This window comes from Ochotona princeps, chromosome 5, assembly GCF_030435755.1.
Source record: "Ochotona princeps isolate mOchPri1 chromosome 5, mOchPri1.hap1, whole genome shotgun sequence".
Classification (NCBI taxonomy): Eukaryota; Metazoa; Chordata; class Mammalia; order Lagomorpha; family Ochotonidae; genus Ochotona; species Ochotona princeps.
The window spans coordinates 107,975,361-107,995,361 of record NC_080836.1 but is presented as its reverse complement, the minus strand read 5'-3'; the positions used below and the strand labels follow the sequence as shown (position 1 = coordinate 107,995,361).

The following is a 20,001-nucleotide window of genomic DNA, read 5'->3' as shown; positions in this document are numbered from 1 at the left end:
AAGCTAGGCTGTGCAGCATCTCTGGCTAGTGAGTGTGGCCAAAGGGTATTCCAGACTGACTTACCACTGCCCACACTGCCTGACCCTGTGTGCTCACTTGACGTGGGTCGGGGCCCTGGCCTGTGTGGTGTATGCCCCTCTCTAGTTTTGGGCCTGGTCCAGAAACTGGACTTAATGCTCACAAGTGTGGTCCTGGTGAGGATCTGCCCACCGGGTGCTTGTGGTCAGGGTAGCATCTGCCCCAGCCCCAGGCAGGTGTGCATGCATAGCTTCTCAGGTCCTGCACTGTGCAGTGGTGGCACCTGCTCGCTCCTGGTGATGAGCTGGGGGCTGGAATGCCTGGATCTCAGACCAGTGCTCAGACGTGTCAGACCGTGAAGCAGCTGCAGGCTATTGGTGTCATTTCCACTTGAGATGTACCTTGGGTCCGTCTTGTGCTCAGTTTGAAGCTGTGGGCAATGCCCCTGTGGTGACTGGGACTGAACCCTATGCTTGCTGAGGGTCACGGCCAGACTGGGTGCAGACCCACAAGTCCTGAGAGGAACTCTGCCCTGGGCTGCCTGACTTCGGGTGCAAACATGTCTCATTCTGTGTCTCTAAGTAAACAGAATCAAAGACCAGTACAAGGTGTCCGTGCGCATCCCCCCTGACAGTGACAAGAGCAGCCTGATCCGCATCGAGGGTGACCCCCAGGGTGTGCAGCAGGCCAAGCGGGAGCTGCTGGAGCTGGCGTCTCGCATGGTGAGCTGCCAGGCAGGCACATGCCTGTGTTGAGGAGTGGCCTTGTCAGGCGTGGGGTCTGCTGGGGGTGCTGGCACTGCCCCTGGGCTGCATTGCTGCCCCGCCTCCATGGGAGCCATGGGCTAGGCTCCCTGGTATTGGCTAGGTGTGGCCACACCCAAACCAGGGTGGGTGTCTGCAGTGAACCAGCAGACGGGAGCTCTGTGTCTGCCCCGTGGGACAGGTGTACAGCAAGGCTCAGGCTCATGAGGAGGAGTCCCCACTCTTCTAGTCCAGGCTGTGGTGCAGCCTCCCTGCTCTCAGATTCTGCACACACTCTGCAGCCTGGGGTGCCTGGGCCTGTGTGTTTCTGTCAGGTTCTAGCCCTGCTCTTGAGGTACACTGCTGTCGTTTTAGGACCACCTCTTAGAAATTGTTTATTTGAAAGAGAGAATGTCCATTTGTTGGTTCAGTCCCCACAGGGGTGCGGTAGCTGCCAGACTGAGGACAGGAGCTTCATCCAGGTCTCCGTGCATGGCAGGGGCCCAGACTTGGCCCATTTTCCACTTTTTCCCAGGCCTTCAGCAGGGATCCGCTGGGACAGAAACTGGTGCCTCTGTGGGGTGTGGCAGGTGTCACAGTGGTGGCTCCACCTGCTGTACCCAGCCCCACACAGTTGTCTAAGCCGTCGCATGGAGCTGGGGAACTGGATTTCTCCCTAGTGAGCCGAGCATTTTGCCTCCCAGTAGCGAGCAGGCTCAGTTCCAGCTCTTAGCAGCACCAGAACTGGGCCATGGCTGATGACTGCCGTAGTGGCGCCTTGGGTGAAGGAAGAATGTCAGGTGTGCTGTGACAGGCACCATCAGCTGGCTGGTGGCCTGCAGCATGTGCCTGGCCCCTTGCCTGCAGCTCAGTGGCATCGTGGCTGTGAAGGGGCTGCTGCTGAGTGATGACATGTCTTAATGGTCTCTGCAGGAGAATGAGCGAACCAAGGATCTAATCATCGAACAGAAGTTCCACCGCACCATCATCGGGCAGAAGGGAGAGCGGATCCGTGAGATTCGTGACAAATTTCCAGAGGTAGCAAAGCTTGCCGAGACACTGCCAGCCCTCGGGCCACTTGGGAGCCTCCAGTGTCGGGGTCCAGACCTTCCTGATGTTAGAACTCTCTCCCGTGGCTTGTTCCAGGTCATTATCAACTTTCCAGACCCAGCACAAAAGAGTGACATCGTCCAGCTGAGAGGACCCAAGAATGAGGTGGAGAAGTGTGCCAAGTACATGCAGAAGATGGTGGCAGATCTGGTGAGCAGACCCTGGCGGGGGCGAGGAAATCCGAATCTGGTTGTGGGGGCCAGGCAGGCCTAGGGGTCCCACCTGGTGTTGATGAGATTGAGAGGGAGCTTCTGCCTCCTTTGGGGTCTTGATCCCAAGGTGTGTCCTTCTCCCTCTCTGAGGTGAGGGCCAGGGAAAGCGAGTGAGCAAGTGAGAGCAGGAGTGAAGTAGAGAGCCATTTAATGCCATCATTTTGCTGAAAGGCTGAAATGGACAAAGGCTGGAGCGTGAGAGAGTGGTTGACAGGCCCACGCGGCTGCATGCTGCCAGAGCTTGCTTGCTGTCTTCACTGCGGAGGAGACGGCCCTGGCTGTGCTGGCACTAGGACCTGCTGGCCAAGCGTGACGGTTGGAGGCGTGTACACCTTCTGCAGTCTGCCGAGTGTCACCACCAACCTCACTTGTCCTCAGCCAGAGCTTCGGAGAGAGGACAGGGCTGTAAGCCAGCATTGCCAGGGTCAGAGGGGACACTATGCAGTGTGGCAGGCGGGTCACTGTGGTTTCCTTCTCGGCTTCAAGGTGGAAAACAGCTATTCAATTTCTGTTCCGATCTTCAAGCAATTCCACAAGAACATCATTGGCAAAGGCGGTGCAAACATTAAGAAGGTGGCCAGCTGGTCCCTTCCTGGTCGGGTGATGGGTGGGAAGGACTCTGGCTTGTCCCAAGCCCGGCCCTGGGGTCTCTGTGGCGGGAGGTTAGGTCAGCCTCTCCCTTGCATCTCTCCCTGTAGATTCGAGAAGAAAGCAACACCAAGATCGACCTTCCCGCAGAGAACAGCAACTCTGAGACCATCGTCATCACGGGCAAGCGGGCCAACTGTGAGGCCGCCCGGAGTCGGATTCTGTCCATTCAGAAAGACCTGGTAAGTGGGGGTGCCCTGTGAGGCTGGGTCTGGCTGTCTGTAGGTGGCACTGCAGGTGGCCATATCCTGGCAGCTGGCGTTGGTCTCTGTGCTCCAGGCTCCTGTCCCCATGCTGCGCCAGCACACCCTCTCGGGAAGCACGAACTGTGATGTGCTTGGTCATCAGTGTTCTCCTGTGTTGTGTCTGTCAGTGTGGGGGTGGGTGCTGTCCCAGAGGGCACCCTTGTGCCCGCTGCTGTGCTCTCCCTCCACGCACAAGATGGCTCTGTCTGCGTGTGCGCATACGTGTTATTAAACGGATCTCATTTTACTCTCTGCTTTACCATGAGATCTGACGTGCTCAGTTGCACTTGGGTTTCTCGGGTGTGGCCAAGTGAGTGTAACAGAACCTGTGTCTTGGCTGTCCTGAAGCACCTTGGGATAGTCAGACCTTCACAGGGCTGGACAGCCGGACCCAAGGGCCCCTTCCCCTCCCAGGCTGGTCCTGCAGATCTTGGCTCCTTATCGTTCTTGCTTTGGAATTGGAAAACGTTTAGTTGCTCAGTGAATGTAGCTCTGTCACAGCTGACCACTGGGTGATCACTGCTTCATGCGCCAGCCTTGGTGTGTTGAAGATTGACTTATTTTTGTTTGAAAGGTAGATTTTACTAAGACAGAGAGATCTATCTGCTGGTTCACTCCCCAACTGGCTACAGCAGCCGGTGCTGAGCCAGTCTGAAGCCAGGAGCCCGGAGTTTCATCCAGGTCTCCCATGTGGGTGCAGGGTCCCAAGGCTTTGGGCCATCCTCCGCTGCTTTCCCAGGCCACAAGCAGGGAGCTGGATGGGAAGTGGAGCAACAGGACTGGAACAAGCACCCTGTGGGCTGTCAGTTTGTCATCCCTGCGGTGTGGGGATGTGAATCTCAAGCCAGCAGCTCCGAGTTCACCTCTCACGTCCTCAAATCCTCTCTGAGGAGCTGTGCTTCCTCTTCAGCTCTGTCCGAAGGCTGTGGATCTGCTGGTCATTATTTGCCTGGTTTTATTTAAATGTCTAAAACTTTGTTAGCTTTTCCTTCATTTTAAGCATTTCTTTCTTTGACAGGGGCTGGGCCAGGAGGCTGGTCCGTTGAGCCCTGGCCTCTGCCGCCCAGGTCCCGTTAGCATGGGATGGAGGATGCAGAGACCCCCCCACCTTGGTGTTCCAGGCTCTCCTACATGGTGTCTTGATGGCTGGTCCGTGAGGCATGAGCACAGCACCCCACCCCCCGGAGACCCTCCCCAGCCACCTTGGGGCCCAGCCTCCAGCAGCCTGGTGTCTTGCTGTCATTTTGTCTGAGTGGAGGAGACCGGATTGCTGTTCCTGTCTGCCCAGTGAACCCCTTACCCTGTGCATTCCTTGAAGCTCAGCTGCAGGGCCAGGGGTCCTGCCTCCCACAGATGGAAACGGGGCAGTGGGTCTCCGGCCATGTCTGAGCTGCTCACAGCCCCCATCTTCTCAGATGTTCCCTCTGCAGATCCTCTGTCTCCGTCTTTTTCAGTGTTAGCATGTGCTGCCTTGGCTTTGCCACCTGGCCCTGGTCTTGCGCAGCCTGTGTGTGTTGCCTCCTGGTGTTGTCTTTTCCAGTGATTTGAGGGCCTGATTTGGGGGGGTTTGGTGTGTTTAGCTGTTGGTGCATTCCTTCAACAGTTTTGAGCTTTGTTGAGCTGCTTTCACGGTCTACCTCTGGGCCAGTCACTGCAGGTTGAGTTATTCCAGGGTGCCAATCCACAGCTGCTTGGGTAATTCCAGAGAGGCGTCTCGTGATGGCCTGAATGGAGTTTGGGGCTGTGGGCTCTGGACTTTGGACTGGCCTCCCCCTGAAGAGGCGAGGTGTGGCTGTCCCTTCCTGTCTGTGGAGGCCTGTGGGTTGATGGGTCAGAGCAGTGTCTCATGCAGGCCAGGTACCCCCACTGAGCATTGCCACCAGGTACCAGGAAACCCCGTCCGTGTTTGCTGTCATCTTCTTGGGGCTGTTAGCCATTTCCAGCATCCCATGCTGTGTGGGCCACGTGGCTCTGCCTTTCCTCCTGTCTCAGGCCCATCCTGTCACACAGACCTAACTCCTGCCCCTCTTGCGTGTCGATTCCAGGCCAACATTGCCGAGGTGGGGGTTTCCATCCCTGCCAAGCTGCACAACTCCCTCATCGGCACCAAGGGCCGCCTGATCCGCTCTGTCATGGAGGAGTGTGGGGGCGTGCACATCCATTTCCCTGTAGAAGGTTCTGGCAGTGACACAGTCGTCATCAGGGGTCCCTCCTCGGATGTGGAGAAGGCCAAGAAGCAGCTGCTGCACCTAGCAGAGGAGAAGGTGAGCGCCCTGCTCCTCTGTCTGTGGCGGGGTTCGGGGAGTCCCAGTGTTTTTGCCTTTGGACATCCAGACACCATGTGAGGCTTGGGGACGGAGCAGCAGCACTGGCTGACAGGCAGTGAGCTTTCCTGCTGCAGCCACAGGCTTGCATCCCGTGTGGGCTGTCTACCCGTCTCCCCTCGCCTTGTGGAGCTGTAGGGCCAGGCCTAGCCCTGGCACTGGCCGCTCGGCTCTTACGCTCGTCTGCACATGTTTTCTGTCCGCAGGAACTTGTGCCTGAGCTTTGTTCTATTAGCCTGAAGATCTGTTCCTTAGGTCTTTGATTCTTTTTTAATTTTTCCATCTGCTAATTGATTGCCAGATGGCCCTAGTGTCTGGAGCTGGATCACTCTGTAACTGGAGCCAGGAGTTTCATCTGGGTCTCCCGTGTGGGTGCAGGGCCCAAATGTCCGGGCCGGTCTCTGCAGCTTTCCCAGGCCATCAGCAGTGAGCTGCATTGGAAACAGCTGCGACTTGAACTGGTGGCCAAAAGGGATATTGGCACTGCAGGTTGCAGTTTTTCCTTCTGTGCCACAATGCTGGCCTGGGCTTTTGACTCTTCCTGTCTGTCTGACTTTTCTTATGCAGTTGTTGTGCTGTGGAATTGTGCTGGCCATTTTCACTGTAAGGCCAGCTGGGACGCAGCTGCTGGGTTTTACCTCACATCTGTTTGCATCAGCACGGGCTGGGCCCTGGGGTCCTTGTCCTTGTCCTTTGCCTGCCTAGCGTGCCTGGCCCCCGCAGCGGCAGGAGCTGCAGCCTGGCTGCGGCAGTGACAGCACTGCAGCTTCAGGCGTTCACTGCACAGGCTCTCCTTAGCTTCCGCCGTTCTGTTCATATATGTTTTATTTCTGTGAATTGATTTTTATGAAGTAGAAGTTCAGTTAAATTGCTAAGAAAAGGATTTATTTAGCACAGCTGAGCAGATCCAGGGTGGCTTGGATGGGCCCAGGTCTGTGTGGGCTCCAGCTTCCTCTGTTGGGCAGAGCGGTAGGCATGTGCGGGGCCCTGTGTCCCGCAGGTGGGCCAGGCAGGTGGCACCAGCTGCCAATAGCCCCGGCAATTGGCTTTGCAGCAAACGAAGAGTTTCACCGTGGACATCCGTGCCAAGCCGGAATACCACAAGTTCCTCATCGGCAAGGGTGGCGGCAAAATCCGCAAGGTGCGTGACAACACCGGAGCGCGTATCATATTCCCAGCGGCCGAGGACAAGGACCAGGACCTGATCACCATCATCGGGAAGGAGGAAGCCGTGAGGGAGGCACAGAAGGAGCTGGAGGCGCTCATTGCCAATCTGGACAACGTGGTGGAAGACCACATGCTGGTGGACCCCAGGCACCACCGGCACTTTGTCATCCGCAGAGGCCAGGTCCTGCGGGAGATCGCCGAGGAGTATGGCGGGGTGATGGTCAGCTTCCCGCGCTCGGGCACACAGAGTGACCGAGTCACCCTCAAGGGCGCCAAGGACTGTGTGGAGGCCGCCAAGAAACGCATCCAGGAAATCATCGAGGACCTGGTAGGTGTCCAAGGGCTCTGGGCCTGCACCAAGCTGGTGGCCACCTGGCAGAGCAGGCTTAGCTCTCAGGGAACTGCCTAGCCCCTGGGAAAAGGGCCTGAAGCAGCCTGGGGGCTTTCGCCCACCATCCCCATACCTCCTGCTTCTCGCTGTCCTCCTCCGTAGTCCCCGTGGGCCTCTCAAGTGCGGCTGACCATGTTGGGAGAGTCAGGTTGGGGCAGCAACACATGCCAGACAATCATGTGGCGAGGCTGAGCCTTCTGTAACAAATCTCCGTGACCCGCCCACTCCTTCCACCTCCAGCCTGTGACTGGAGGCAAGGAAGGGGCACCCCTGACTGGAGGGACATTGGGCAGGCAACTTTGCTCCTTTCTTGTGCCCCCTCAGGAGGCCCAGGTGACGTTGGAGTGTGCCATCCCCCAGAAGTTTCATCGCGCTGTCATGGGCCCCAAAGGCTCCAGAATCCAGCAGATCACCCGGGACTACAACGTCCAGATTAAGTTTCCCGACAGAGAGGAGAACCCAGGTGGGTCTGAGATGGCTGCCCACGTGCCCCAGGGGCTTGCAGAGGCTGTCAACTCCTCACAGGGTGACAAGGTGCCAGTGTGTAGGTTGTATTTGTGTTGATGTGTGTGGGTGGTCAATCAGGCCTCAGCAGGTAAAGCTGTCACCTGGTGACAGGATGTGTTGAGCGTACCCCCTGTTCCTCGGGCCTCCTCATGTCACAGGAGGCTCTACGCTTCTCCCTCACATTGCATCACAAGAGGCCATGCCTGCTCCCTGGAGGCCAGGTGGCTGGTGGGTCCAGGCCAGCTGTTGGAGTCTTCGTGGTGCTGCACTGGCACTGCTCCCACCTGGGCTGTGTCGAGTGGTCCTGTGAAGCCTCACCCTTGCAAGAGTGTAGACACAATTCCTGCCGCTCCACACCCATCTGACTTGGTCCATAGTGGGATGTTCCCGGGGACAGTGTGTCCTCTTGACAGTGGGACACTGCTCACACGAACCTAGAGTCAGTCACAGCCTCCTGGCAAGGGCGTCGGTCCTGGGGACCCTGCGGTGGGGACTGGCCACGGCTGAGGGTTGAGTCTCTCAGGAGGGAGCTGTCATAACTTGTGTCCCTCTTGGCTATGGGAGCCCATCTCCCATGCTGTGACCTGTGGTTGTAGCTGCTTCAGGCTTGGGGTTCTCCCCTTTATCTCAGCTCATCCTGGCCTCTCCCCAGTGCTCCTTCACACGTGTGCTTGTTCTGTGGCCACCACTGGCTGGTGACAGGTGAGGGAGACACTGGGCCCTGTGTACCCGGCCAGGTCCCTGAGAGACAGTGACGGCTGGCTGCCTCCCCTCCACAGAGGCTAAACTGTGTGCCCCTGTCCCCCCCCCCCCAGTTCACAGCATGGAGCCAGCAGTCCAGGAGAACGGCGAGGAGGCCGGGGAGGGGAGAGACTCGAGGGAAGCAGAGCCGGGGTCTCCCCGCAGGTGTGACATCATCACCATCTCCGGCCGGAAGGAGAAGTGCGAGGCTGCCAAGGAAGCCCTAGAGGTAGGTCTGGCCCTCCAGGCCCTCCTGAGGCTGGGTAGCTGCCCATTCTAGCTATGGTAGCCTCGACCCAGCATGGCAGGGCACTGGTCGGCAAAGTGGGGGTGCCTGGGCAGCAGGCTGACCTCCTGAATGGGGGTGGGAGTATGTGGAGAGGACAGCAGTGTCCATGGGGACACTGCAGAGCCTGGGCCGGAGCCATCACAAGTCAGATGTGTGCCTGTCCCCACGGAGGTGGCGTGCGGGCCTACTGACTTAAAGCCTGGGGTTCCTTTTCCAGGCAATGTCGTCAGCAAGGCGCATGGACAAAAGGTTCTAGAGGTATGTGGGAACTGGTCCACACAGCCTGAGCACCTCTCTCTTCCCTGCAGGCGTTGGTTCCTGTGACCATTGAGGTAGAGGTGCCCTTTGACCTTCATCGGTACATCATTGGGCAGAAAGGAAGTGGAATTCGCAAGATGATGGATGAGTTCGAGGTAGACCCACCGCCAGGGAACCACAGCCAGGGTTGGCTCTGCTCTGTGGGCATCCATGGGCCGTGTTGTGTCCAGTGCCTGAACTGCGTTTGGTCTTCCTCTGACTGCCCCTGCTGTGTGATGTCCTGGACAAGCATGCATCAGCTTTTCTGTTCCCACAGGTGAACATCCATGTACCAGCCCCTGAGCTACAGTCTGACGTCATTGCCATCACGGGCCTCGCCGCCAACCTGGACCGGGCCAAAGCTGGCCTCCTGGAGCGGGTGAAGGAGCTACAGGCCGAGCAAGAGGACCGGGTGAGTGCCAGGCCAGGCCAGGTGGCCTGGGCAGGGACTGCACTACATGGGCACCTTTGGGTGCAGAGGGCTTACTGTGCGAACCAGGGACACTCTGGTGAACTTTGGAACGGGGTGTGAGTGTACCTTTAACACCTGGGACAGGCAGGGCTAGGCCCAAGCTCCAGCACAGGAGTGCTGCTCCCCTGCTGTCCGGCAGGAAGGGGTGGGACGTGCCAAAGGTACCTGGGGAGAAGGAGGTGGCCGGGGCGGTTTAGTTGGCAGCCGCCTTTGGGGTTCTGGTGCCGGATCACACTCCCCGGTTTCCTTGGTAGGCTTTAAGAAGTTTTAAGCTGAGCATCACTGTAGACCCCAAGTACCATCCCAAGATCATCGGGAGGAAGGGGGCAGTGATCACACAGATCCGCACGGAACATGACGTGAACATCCAGTTTCCTGATAAGGAAGACGGGACTCAGGTGAGGAGGGGTGGCTGGATTATGCTTGACCTGGGGAGGGAGTCATGCCGAGTCCCGTGATGGGATGTCCCTGGAGCAACCCTGGGCACTTGACACAGGGCCCCAGAAAGCTCTGCTGAGTGTGAGAGGCTCTCATGCTGACTCACACCTGCAGACAGACCAGAACTCCCAGTCTTGAACATGTTCACATCAAGTAGGGACAAGCAACCAGTTTTGTTCTTCATTTTTCTCTTCGTTTTTATATGAAAGGCAGAGAGGGTGATGAGCTGTGCCTCTGGCCAGAGTCTGGGCAGTTGCCTGCTTAGGACTCCCTGATCCCTGACTGCATTTTCCTGCAGCCCCAGGACCAGATCACCATCACAGGGTACGAGAAGAACACAGAGGCCGCCCGGGACGCCATCTTGAAAATTGTGGCTGAACTTGAGCAGATGGTGTCGGAGGATGTGCCTTTGGACCACCGTGTGCACGCCCGCATCATCGGTGCGCGTGGCAAAGCCATTCGCAAAGTCATGGATGAGTTCAAGGTGAGAGTCCTGAAGGCCGAGTGCAGGCCTTGCTGTTGGTAGCGCTCACTCGTCCAGGCTGGACCCACCTGGTCCCCAGCAACCTAACTGCCCACCAGCACATGAGGCCCAAGCGTCCAGCGCAAGAATCCTGGAGACTGTCCCCTCATCACAGCAGCTGGCAGCTAGCCAGGGTTTCCCCAGACTGTGGGCCAACGCTACTCCCTGACACCACTGGTCAGTGCAGTCCACGGGCAGGCTGGGAGCTGGCTGCAAGATGCACACGGCACAGTATGTGCCCAGCCCCCTTGTGCTCTGAGGATGCCACAGTGACTTCTCAGGGGACAGCTGTGACCGTCTGAGGGAAGGCAGTTGGCAGGAAGCACTGTGCTGGTGAGGGGCTGGCCCTCTGCTGATGCTGCTGTGTTCGTCCAGGTGGACATCCGCTTCCCGCAGAGTGGAGCCCCAGACCCCAACTGTGTCACTGTGACGGGGCTCCCTGAGAATGTGGAGGAAGCCATCGACCACATCCTCAACCTGGAGGAGGAATACGTAAGTTCTGGCCGGGCTTCCACGGGGCCCCAGGCGGCAGGGCTGTGCCCACGGGCAGTGACCGTGAGGGTGCTGGTGAGGCGGAGGCAGTGAGGAGCGGCTGAGCGATGTGCCTGGGTGGGCCAACACCCTGTGTCCTTGCAGCTGGCGGACGTGGTGGACACCGAGGCGCTGCAGGCTTACATGAAGCCCCCGGCCCACGAGGAGTCTAAGGCGCCCTCCAAAGGCTTCGTGGTGCGGGATGCTCCCTGGACCTCCACCACCAGTGAGAAGGTCAGCCGGGTGCAGGCCTGTCCCAGGGGCAGCTGCTGTCCCTGAGCCGCCACTAAAGCAGATCCTCTCTCTGCAGGCTCCTGACATGAGCAGTTCTGAGGAATTCCCCAGCTTTGGGGCTCAAGTGGCTCCCAAGACCCTTCCTTGGGGCCCCAAACGATAATGACCCCAAAGCAAACACCGCTGCAGCTGTTGCCCTGATTTGACCTGGCCGCAGCTGGGCCCCTCGTCACTTGTTGCCGCTCCCCCTCCCCGAGGTCTCACAGTGAAGCCCAGCCAGGCACCCAGTGAGCTCAAGATCCGCCCCCAGCACCCTGCTCTGGGACAGGCCTCCGCTGTTGCAAACACTACGCCCAGGTGACCCTGGCCCACCCAGCATGTCCGTGAGCACGCTGACCTTCATCTCCAACAGCGCCACACCTGTGGCTGGGAGTCGACTTCCTGTGTCATGACCTCAGGAAATAAATGTCCTTGACTTTATAAAACCCAAACCGTTTGCCCTCTTCCTTTCCCACCTGCCTCCTGCCCACTTTCTGTCACTCACGCCACCCTTCTCAGAAGGCAGATAGGCCTGGGTGCCCACTGCCTGCCAGGCACAGTCCCAGGAGGAAGACCCAGCTGCAGAGTCCTTGGCTGGAGCTGATTCTGCCTACCTTAGGTCTGGAAGCACTCACCCCTGAGCACCCATTGGCCTGGAAGTCTGGTGAGCCAGGGGGCCTGGCTGCACCCATGTCTGGGACCAGGGCTGAGGTGGGGCCACCCAGCTCAGCGTCTCACCTGTACTGCCCGTGCCCATCCTACCCCCACTGCCTTTCTACCTCAGCTGGTGTGGTCCCAGGTCATGCAGGTTGTGCTCAACACAGTGCCGGTCATTGGCCCTTGACCTGGACTGTCCTGATGACTGGGTGGCCATAGACCCAGGGGGCAGCATCCCTTCACCCCTTCACAGTCCAGTGCTGGGGGCCATTGTGGAGCTGAGAGCTCTGTCCCCCTACCTCCTGCGCCTGGCCTGGGCTGGCTGTGAGGACTGGGTGTCAACCTGGCCTTAGACAGCCTGTCAGCCTGGACCAGGAAGAGGAAGGGAACGCTGGCTGCCCCTGCCAGCTGGGAGGAGGGCAATGCAGCTTGTCACAGCGCCCCAACAGAGGGTCCCTGCTCCTGCTCCCTTAGGAATGGCTTGGCCACTGGCAGGGCCGCATTGAGATGCCCAAGTTCCCAGAAGGCAGCCCAGGCCCACTTCCTCCTGTCTGCTTCCATCAAAGCAGAAGTGTTCACCCAAGAAGCCCCTCACAGGACAGGGGCCCCTCCCAGGGCAGGGGTCCCTGGAGCTGGCACTAACAGAGAAGGCTGGGTTGCTGGCAGCATCCCTCAGGACCGCCAGGTGGAGAATGGCATTCCATGGTTGACATGCCCTCTCCCACCCCATATAGGACCATTCCCCATGCCTTCACGTGGGCTTTGCACAGCTCCCCTCACTGTTGCACATGGCAGGTGTGAGCCCCAGCCTGTCCTAAAATTGCCCAGCAGTGCAGGGTGGTGGCCCCTGGTCCCTGAGGATGCGGTCCTCTTCCTCCGTTGTTGACTGCCCCCATGTTGTGTTCAATAGCCATGATCCATCCCTTCGCCTTAATTGTGGACTCAAGGTTATATGCAATCATGTACAAAGGCTCATGAGTGTGGACAACACTGGAATTTTATAAATTCTAAAATAAAACCCAAAGCAACTGTACTGTGCTGGGACTTTTTATCACACCCTTCCTCAATGCGTGTTCGTTCCTTACCCCTTGCATGCCGCTCAACACCCACAGAATGGGGCAGTGGGCCTGGTGGTTCTTGGCACTAACAGTCCCCTGGGAAGACCCAGGCTACTGTAGGAGTGCTGTCCTCCAGACACGGCCTGGGGTTCTGTCATCCTGTGGGGTGGAGTCCTCCATGTCCTTGGGTCACACTGCTCTGGGAGCAGGTCCACCTGAGTGCTGCCCCCTTTCCAGGAAACCCTCCTCTCGGGAAAGTATCCCATGTGCAAACAGCCCCACTTCAGGAGTGAGCGGATTGCGGGCTGCTTCCTTTCCCTGCTCTGGGTGGGGCAGGGTTGTGGCCTCCAGGGAAGCCAGCATGGCGTAGGACAGCAACAACCTTGGTGCTGCTTGGTGCTGGACTGCAGATTGGGCTGCGCTTGTGCCCCTGGCTAACCACCCAGCAGGCATCCCCTGGTCCTGTCTACCTGCTGGGGAATTCCTCAGCAAAGCCAGGGAGTGCAGAACATGTGGCTGTGGGCACAGTTCACCAGTGACCGCATGGCACTTCCATCAGAAAAGACCCTGGGTGGGGCAGATGGGGGCTGCTGGGCCTGTGTTCGCTACCCATGCAGTTCCCACCTGGGAGTGCCTCTCAGACCCCCAGAGTCTGGTCTCTGGCTGCCGTGGGTCCCGTGTGGCCACAGCAGTGGACACCACCTTGCTGACGGAAGCAGCAGCATGGATGTGTGGCTGGGCGGCAGGCAGGGTCAGATCCTCCCTGCTCTTGGTGTGTGCTGGGAGGGCTGAGGAGCACACCTCGCCAGTGGGTATACAGCTGGTGGGTATGCTGCATGCACCGAATGGTAGGGTAACTTGGAGGGCAGAGCAGCAAGGCCAGGGGCATGCGTGGTTGGGCCCCTGTGTGGGCAGGGAAGGGCTGAGCTAGCAACCATCACTTCTGACACTGGGGACAAGTCAAGCTGTGGATCCAGGGGTACTTGGGTCACTCCCTCCCACGGCGGCAGGAAGCAGCACAGCTGACCTGGACCTTCAGTGCAGCAGGCTTGGCTACCGCAGCCTGCTCTTTCCCAGGATATGTGAGGACAGAATCACAAAGCATGTGGGGTGTTGGGGCCACGACGAGGATCTGGGGAGCAAGGTACCTAAGCCGTGAGAAGGCATCAGGCCTGAGGCCCTGGGCAGGGTCCAGGTGACCCCTGAGACCCAGAGAGGGGAAGGGGCAGCATATGAACTCAGACTTGGTGGGGATGAAGCCGCAATTGTCCTGTGGGGTGCCAGACGGGAAGGGAGACAAGCTCGGCCGCCGCCAGCACTGGCTGCACAGTGATGGTCAGACTGGGAGGACGAGGACCGGAGATGAGGCACCTTTGCTTTTGGCCAGGTGGTGCTCCACTACATTTTTCTGCCAATTCCAGTGTCAGAGACCAGGAGGACCCAGTGTGCTGTGAGGCCGCTGTGCCAGCCCAGCTAGGGAGGGTTCTGGTGGGGGACAAAACGGGTCCTGGTGAGCTCTGTCCACGTGGGGACGCACAGGCTGTGCAGGGGCTCTGAGCGGGGCCCAGGACAAGCGACAGCTATGCCCATGCCTCCCCCCGCCCTCTCTCCCCATGCTCCACCCAGTGGGTCCCTGGGAGCTTCAGGGAGCCCCAGGTCTTAGGGTGAGGGTGTGGGCACTGGTCAGGCTCTGCCCATGCTGACCCCGAGACAGGTTGATGGGTCCCTGTGCCAGGAACCCTGTGAGGCCTGGGTGGTGTGGCTCTTGGCCCCTGCATGAGGGCTCAGGCAAGCACTGATGGCCGAGGTGCCAGGACACATGTGACTTGGCTCCAGGGATGCACTGTGCAGTCTGCATGGAGAATTCCTTCAGGAAAGGAGCACTGGGCTCTCAGAGTCCCAGGTGCCAAGGGGAGCCCAGGCTGAACCCTTTGGCACCAGCTTTGTCCAGTGTGGACTTCCTGTGGACAGACTTGTGTGAGGGCCCTGAGACAAGCTTGATGGGAGTTAAAGGACACCTAGACTGCAGGGACCACAGCTGACCGGGCCTACATGAGAGCCTGGTATATTGGTGGCCGCTGTGGGAGCAGCACAGGACACACAGGCCCAGCCCCCCAGCTCCACTGTGCCTGGGAGCCTCCCACATGCTCCCAATGCTTCCGACCCCACCAGGGATCCCGGCCCAGGTGTGGGGCTGGAGGCTCTGCTGCCCTGCAGCTTCTTGGCTTCACTGGCCCTTCTCATCTGAGGTCAGCTGTGTCCACGTAAAGCCAGGCCTGCTTCTGCGGTCATGCCCCTCCCCAGTCAGTGAAGGTTGTGTGGGCCCATGGGCCCCAGACCTCTGACCTTCAGGGTGCTCAGTTGGGGCCATCTGCAGAGCCCCAGGAGCCCCCTCTGACCACAGATGGGCATGCATCACTTTCTCAGAGCGGATTTGAGTCAAAGGAGGGAAGCATTTGGTGTGTGTGTGCACATGCATGTACATCTATGTCTACGAGCACCATGCGTTCCATTTTAGGTTGACACAGAATGCCCACTGGCTAAATCCAGCCCAAGACTTGCACTCAGTGGCAGGGCCCCACGTACCACCCCCCTACCTCTTGGGTGAGCTTGGCAGGAACTAGGGGCTAACATGAACCGTGCAAGGGCCCAGCCGCCTGGGTCTGCTCCAGGGAGCTGTGCTGTGGGGACTGTGAGGACTGTGCTGTGGGGACTGCTCAGCCCACCAGGTCTGTCCACCAGGCAGCCACATCCACCTCACATTCCTTCTCTTTTTAAAGACTTGAAAGGTGGAGGGGTGTGTGTGAGAGAGGCATACACACATACAGAGAGGGAGGAAAGGAATTTTCCACACAAGGCCTGGGCCAGCTCAGAACCGGGAGCTGGGCACTTGGTTTGGGGCTCCCATGTGGCTTGGTGGCAACCAGGACCCCCGCATGCCTGCAGAAAGCTGCACTGGAGCTGCGTCCCAGCAGTGACGTCAACTTTGGCTGGGCTACCCCACTTCCTCGCCTGGTTGGCATCACTGAGCGACGTGGCGGGCAGCTTGCCTGTGTCTTGCTGACCGCAGGAGCTGTGGCTTGGTCTCTGCTCTCCTACCCGAGGGTTCCTCCCCACTGATCAGGGTCAATGGAATGCCTCCACTCGCACGCACCTGCCTGTCCGTGCCAAGGATCCCGGGTTCTCTGCTGCTTCCTCTGTGGTTTCCCATCTTTTCTGACTCTAAGGTATTTTCTCACTGAGGAGTGTCTGTGCCTGCACACGGCCGAGAAGCCTCCCTTCTCTGCGCCATCTGTGTCTACTAGCCCCCGAACACTCCCCAGAGCTCCTGTGCTATTAATTTTTTCTCTGAAACTCTTATTTTTCTGGGCCTGGCACGGGACCCCATACTGAACGCACCGGGATCCAATACCAACAGCTCCACTTCCCATCCAGCTCCCTGCTTGTGGCCTGGGAAAGCAGTAGAGGACGGCCCAAAGCCTTGGGACCCTGCACCCTTGTGGGAGACCCATAAAAAAGTTCCTGCCTCCTGGCTTCAGATTGGCTCAGCTGCAGCCGTTGTGGTCACCTGGGGAATGAATCATCGGACAGAAGATCTCCCTCTCTGTCTCTCCTCCTCTCTGTTTATCTAACTTTGCAATAAAAATAAATCTTTTAAAAAATTCTCATTTATCTGAAAGGTGTCCTGTTGGCTGCTTTAGTCTTCACATGCCTAGGCCAGAACAAAGCCACCTCAGACCTCAGTCCAGGGACCCAAGGGCCTGTGCCCACTTGCCACCTCCTGGGGCACATCAGGGGGCAGAGCCCACAGCATCTTCAACGCTGGCACAACCGCCCCCTCACCCTGTCCCTGCCTCTGCGTCACAGACTCCCTAAAGCACTGTCTGGCTGCCAGCAGGGGCAGTGGTCTCCTGAACTTGCACACCCTGGGCTGGCCTAGTACTCCCAGGGCCTGTGCGGTCCGGACAGGGAACGGCTGCTTGTGCCTCTGCAAGTTGACAAAGTGGTCATGTGAATTCCCTCGTGGAACTTTTAGAATCCTGTTATTCAACAGGCAGAGATCTTATGGGCCCAGCATGGTAACCTAAAGGCTAAATCCTTGCCTTACAGCTGCTGGGATCCCATATGGGTGCTGGTTTGTGTTTTGATTGTCCCACTTCCACTGGGAAAGCAGTCAAGGACGGTGCAAAGCCTTGGGACCCTGCACCCGTGTGGGAGACCTGGATCAGCCCGGCTCTTGCCTGTTGGCCTCCGTGGGTGATCACAGGCACACAGCACACCATGTCCCCACAGGAACCCCTGTGGTGTTGGCTGAGACCTCAGTCTGGCCTGTTCACTGGCTATCAAGGTGAGGGCAGAGGACTGCACCCTGGTCTCTTGTCTTTGGATGAGCTGTGCTGGGGCTTCCTTGATGAGAAGTAGGTGCCATCCCACATTGCCTGCCAGCTACATGTGGTGTGCTTGACCTTCAGCTGACTTACATGGGGCGAACCTGGCCTACAGCATGTACCTGCCAGCCATGTGTGTTGTATGTGACCTGCTGCGACTGGAGAGTCTAGACAGACAGACATGCCTTCTAGCCAATGACAGTATCACTGTTGGGTGTGAGGACTGCCGGGAGACCCTCCTGCCTTCCCCTCTCCTAGTCTATGTAAGTTTGTGCTTCCATTGCAAAAAATGGAAATGCTCAAACAGACTGTCTCAGGTGATTCTTGCTGAGGAGCCCGTTGTCTCACCCTTTGGTGATCACGGGGGTCTGCTGGGCAGGAAAACAAGAAAGCAGACCAGGAAGAAGCTCCTGGCTCCGGATCGGCTCTGCTCTGGCTGTTGAAGCCACTTGGGGAGTGAACCAGCACACAGATTTGTCTCTCCTCTCTGTAAATCTGTCTTTACAATTAAATGCACACACACATCTTAACAAACACACAGTACCCGTGTATTCCCATCACAACAGACGCTGGGGTCTTGACTGCCTCCTCTGCTCCCTGTCAAGGTGCCTGTAGACATGTGCTCACCAGCAATCCTGCCATCCTGCGGGGAGTACCTGCAGCTCCAGGCCCACAGCCAAGGTGCTCCCAACAGAGCCTGTGACATGCTTGGCAGGGGAACCCGAGTAAGGATCCCACCCCAAGTCCTCACTGCTCATCCTCAGCCACTGCTGGCCATGGGTAGAGCTGTGGCCAAACCCACATGCAGGAGCTGGACGGGACATGGTGCTGACCCTGGATGAAGAGTTTGGTCCCAGCCAGGCTGGCAGAATCTGGTGCAGGGGTGTTGTGGAGACCTTCTGAGATGCAATGGGGCAGCCTGGCAAGCATGTGCCACGTGGAGCTGCAGCTGCAGTCTGGCTTCCTGCCAGTGAGCCCAATGTTGCATCAAGCAGCCACATGCGGCCCCCATTGCAGGTGGCGGGGAAGCATGCAGTGACCACACTAACCCAGCCTGACGGTGAGAGGGTCCTGAGCCCCCAGCGGCTGGCCGTGCCCCTGCAGCCTTCCATCCAGGCAGGTGTCAGCGTGTGCACATGGCAGGCACAGTGTAATGTGTATGTAGCACGCAAGTACGGTAGGTGCCTGTGGTAAACATGTATGTGTATATAGTATTGTATGTATACGTACATGGATTTATTTGAAAGGTAGAATGACAAAAACACAGACTGCCCACCCACTGGTTCACTCCCTAATTGTCTAGCCAAGTCGTGCCAGGCCAAGGCCTGGAGCCAGGACCCGCACCTGGGTTTGCCTCATGTGTGGCAGGGGCTCAGTGCCCTGAGCTGCCATATACTGCCTCCCAGGTGCCTGAGTAGGGACTGGATTCAAAGTGTGGATGGGCCAGGACTCTCACCAGGCAGGCGACATGGGATACAGGCAGCTGGGCCACACTGCTGAGCTGTGCGTGTTTTTTAAAAAACACAGAAGGGCCCGGCAGCGTGGCCTAGCGGCTAAAGTCCTCGCCTTGCACGCTCCGGGATCCCATATGGGTGCCAGTTCTAATCCCGGCAGCTCCGCTTCCCATCCAGCTCCCTGCTTGTGGCCTGGGAAAGCAGTCAAGCACGGCCCAAAGCTTTGGGACACTGCACCCTTGTGGAAACCCAGAAGAGCTCCTGGCTCCTGATCGGCACAGCACCGGCCATTGCAGTCACTTGGGGAGTGAATCATTGGACAGATGATCTTCCTCTCTGTCTCTCCTCCTTGCTATATATATCTGCCTTTCCAAGAAAAATAAATAAATCTTTAAAAATAAATATATATGGCCCGGCGCCGTGGCCTAGTGGCTAAAGTCCTCGCCTTGAATGCACCGGGATCCCATGTGGGTACTGGTTCTAATCCTGGCAGCTCCACTTCCCATCCAGCTCCCTGCTTGTGGCCTGGGAAAGCAGTTGAGGATGGCCCAAGGCCTTGGGACACTGCACCCGCGTGGGAGACCTGGAGGAAGTTCCTGGCTCCTGGCTTTAGATCGGCATAGCATTGGCCATTTCGCTCACTTGGGGAGTGAATCATCGGACAGAAGATCTTCCTCTCTGTCTCTCCTCTCCGTATATCTGCCTTTGCAATAATAAAAATAAATAAATAAGCAAATAAAAACATAGAAGCCCATAACTATAGGTAGTGGTGAAGTGGTTGAAGGTGATGTTGGGGATGCTGGGTTAGTGGTCTAGCTCAATTCTCAAGTCCAACTTCCTGCTAATGAGTGCCTGGGGAGGCAGCAGAGACCCCTTACTTGGGTCCCCGATGCCCACATGAAGAACTGATTGAGTTCTGGCTCTTGGCTCTGGCCAGCCAAGCTGTTAAGGGAAACTGGGACTGGATCAGTGGGTGAGCTCACTCCGTGTCTCACAAACGAGAAGGAAAAGCTGCGTGCGTGTGGCGTAGGCACGGGCGGCCTCACTGCAGCGGACAAGAGCTGAGGTCCTGATAGATCAGTCACGGGGGTTGCGGTCCAGCACGTGTGAGGCTCCATTTCACAGCTCTGCCATCATCAGCAGCGAAGACGGGAATGCCAGGGACCTGACGGGCACCCTCAGGGTCTGCGGACCCAACTGGCACAGGTGCACACAGCCTGCCTGGGCCCTGGTCACATACACCCCAGTTTCTTTTCAATGTGATGTCTCCACAACTGGATGGCCAGGCAGCTCTGGGCTGCTCCAACCTTGCAAACAGGCTCCTGGGGGCCACTGGGATGCCTGGGACACCCCGACGAACACAACAATGCAACGCGCTGTGTGTCCTCTCCTGTCTGTAGCCTTAAGGGCCAGCAAGACGGAGGTCAGGGCCGACAGGAGGCAGCTCCACATGTTGGCACTGACGTGGCAGCTGTCAGCACCGCACGCAAGACAGCTCCCACAAACTACAGCAG

At 58.1% G+C, this 20,001-nt stretch overlaps 1 protein-coding gene across 4 annotated transcripts in view; it reads left to right on the top strand.

The window, feature by feature from the left end:
* HDLBP (high density lipoprotein binding protein) overlaps positions 1-11,382 on the top strand; it is a 42,293-nt gene extending 30,911 nt beyond the window's left edge. For all 4 annotated transcript variants that reach the window (XM_004597424.3, XM_058665218.1, XM_058665219.1 and 1 more), the window contains exons 12-27: positions 602-741; positions 1,696-1,800; positions 1,909-2,022; positions 2,571-2,657; positions 2,783-2,914; positions 5,023-5,241; positions 6,356-6,796; positions 7,184-7,322; positions 8,182-8,336; positions 8,705-8,809; positions 8,971-9,105; positions 9,420-9,563; positions 9,902-10,087; positions 10,502-10,618; positions 10,763-10,891; positions 10,968-11,382. In XM_004597424.3, coding sequence (XP_004597481.2) covers positions 602-741; positions 1,696-1,800; positions 1,909-2,022; positions 2,571-2,657; positions 2,783-2,914; positions 5,023-5,241; positions 6,356-6,796; positions 7,184-7,322; positions 8,182-8,336; positions 8,705-8,809; positions 8,971-9,105; positions 9,420-9,563; positions 9,902-10,087; positions 10,502-10,618; positions 10,763-10,891; positions 10,968-11,054 — 2,435 coding nt within the window. In that variant the 3' untranslated portion in view covers positions 11,055-11,382. The remainder of the gene's footprint in view (positions 1-601; positions 742-1,695; positions 1,801-1,908; positions 2,023-2,570; positions 2,658-2,782; positions 2,915-5,022; positions 5,242-6,355; positions 6,797-7,183; positions 7,323-8,181; positions 8,337-8,704; positions 8,810-8,970; positions 9,106-9,419; positions 9,564-9,901; positions 10,088-10,501; positions 10,619-10,762; positions 10,892-10,967) is intronic.
* Positions 11,383-20,001: the final 8,619 nt, after the last annotated feature.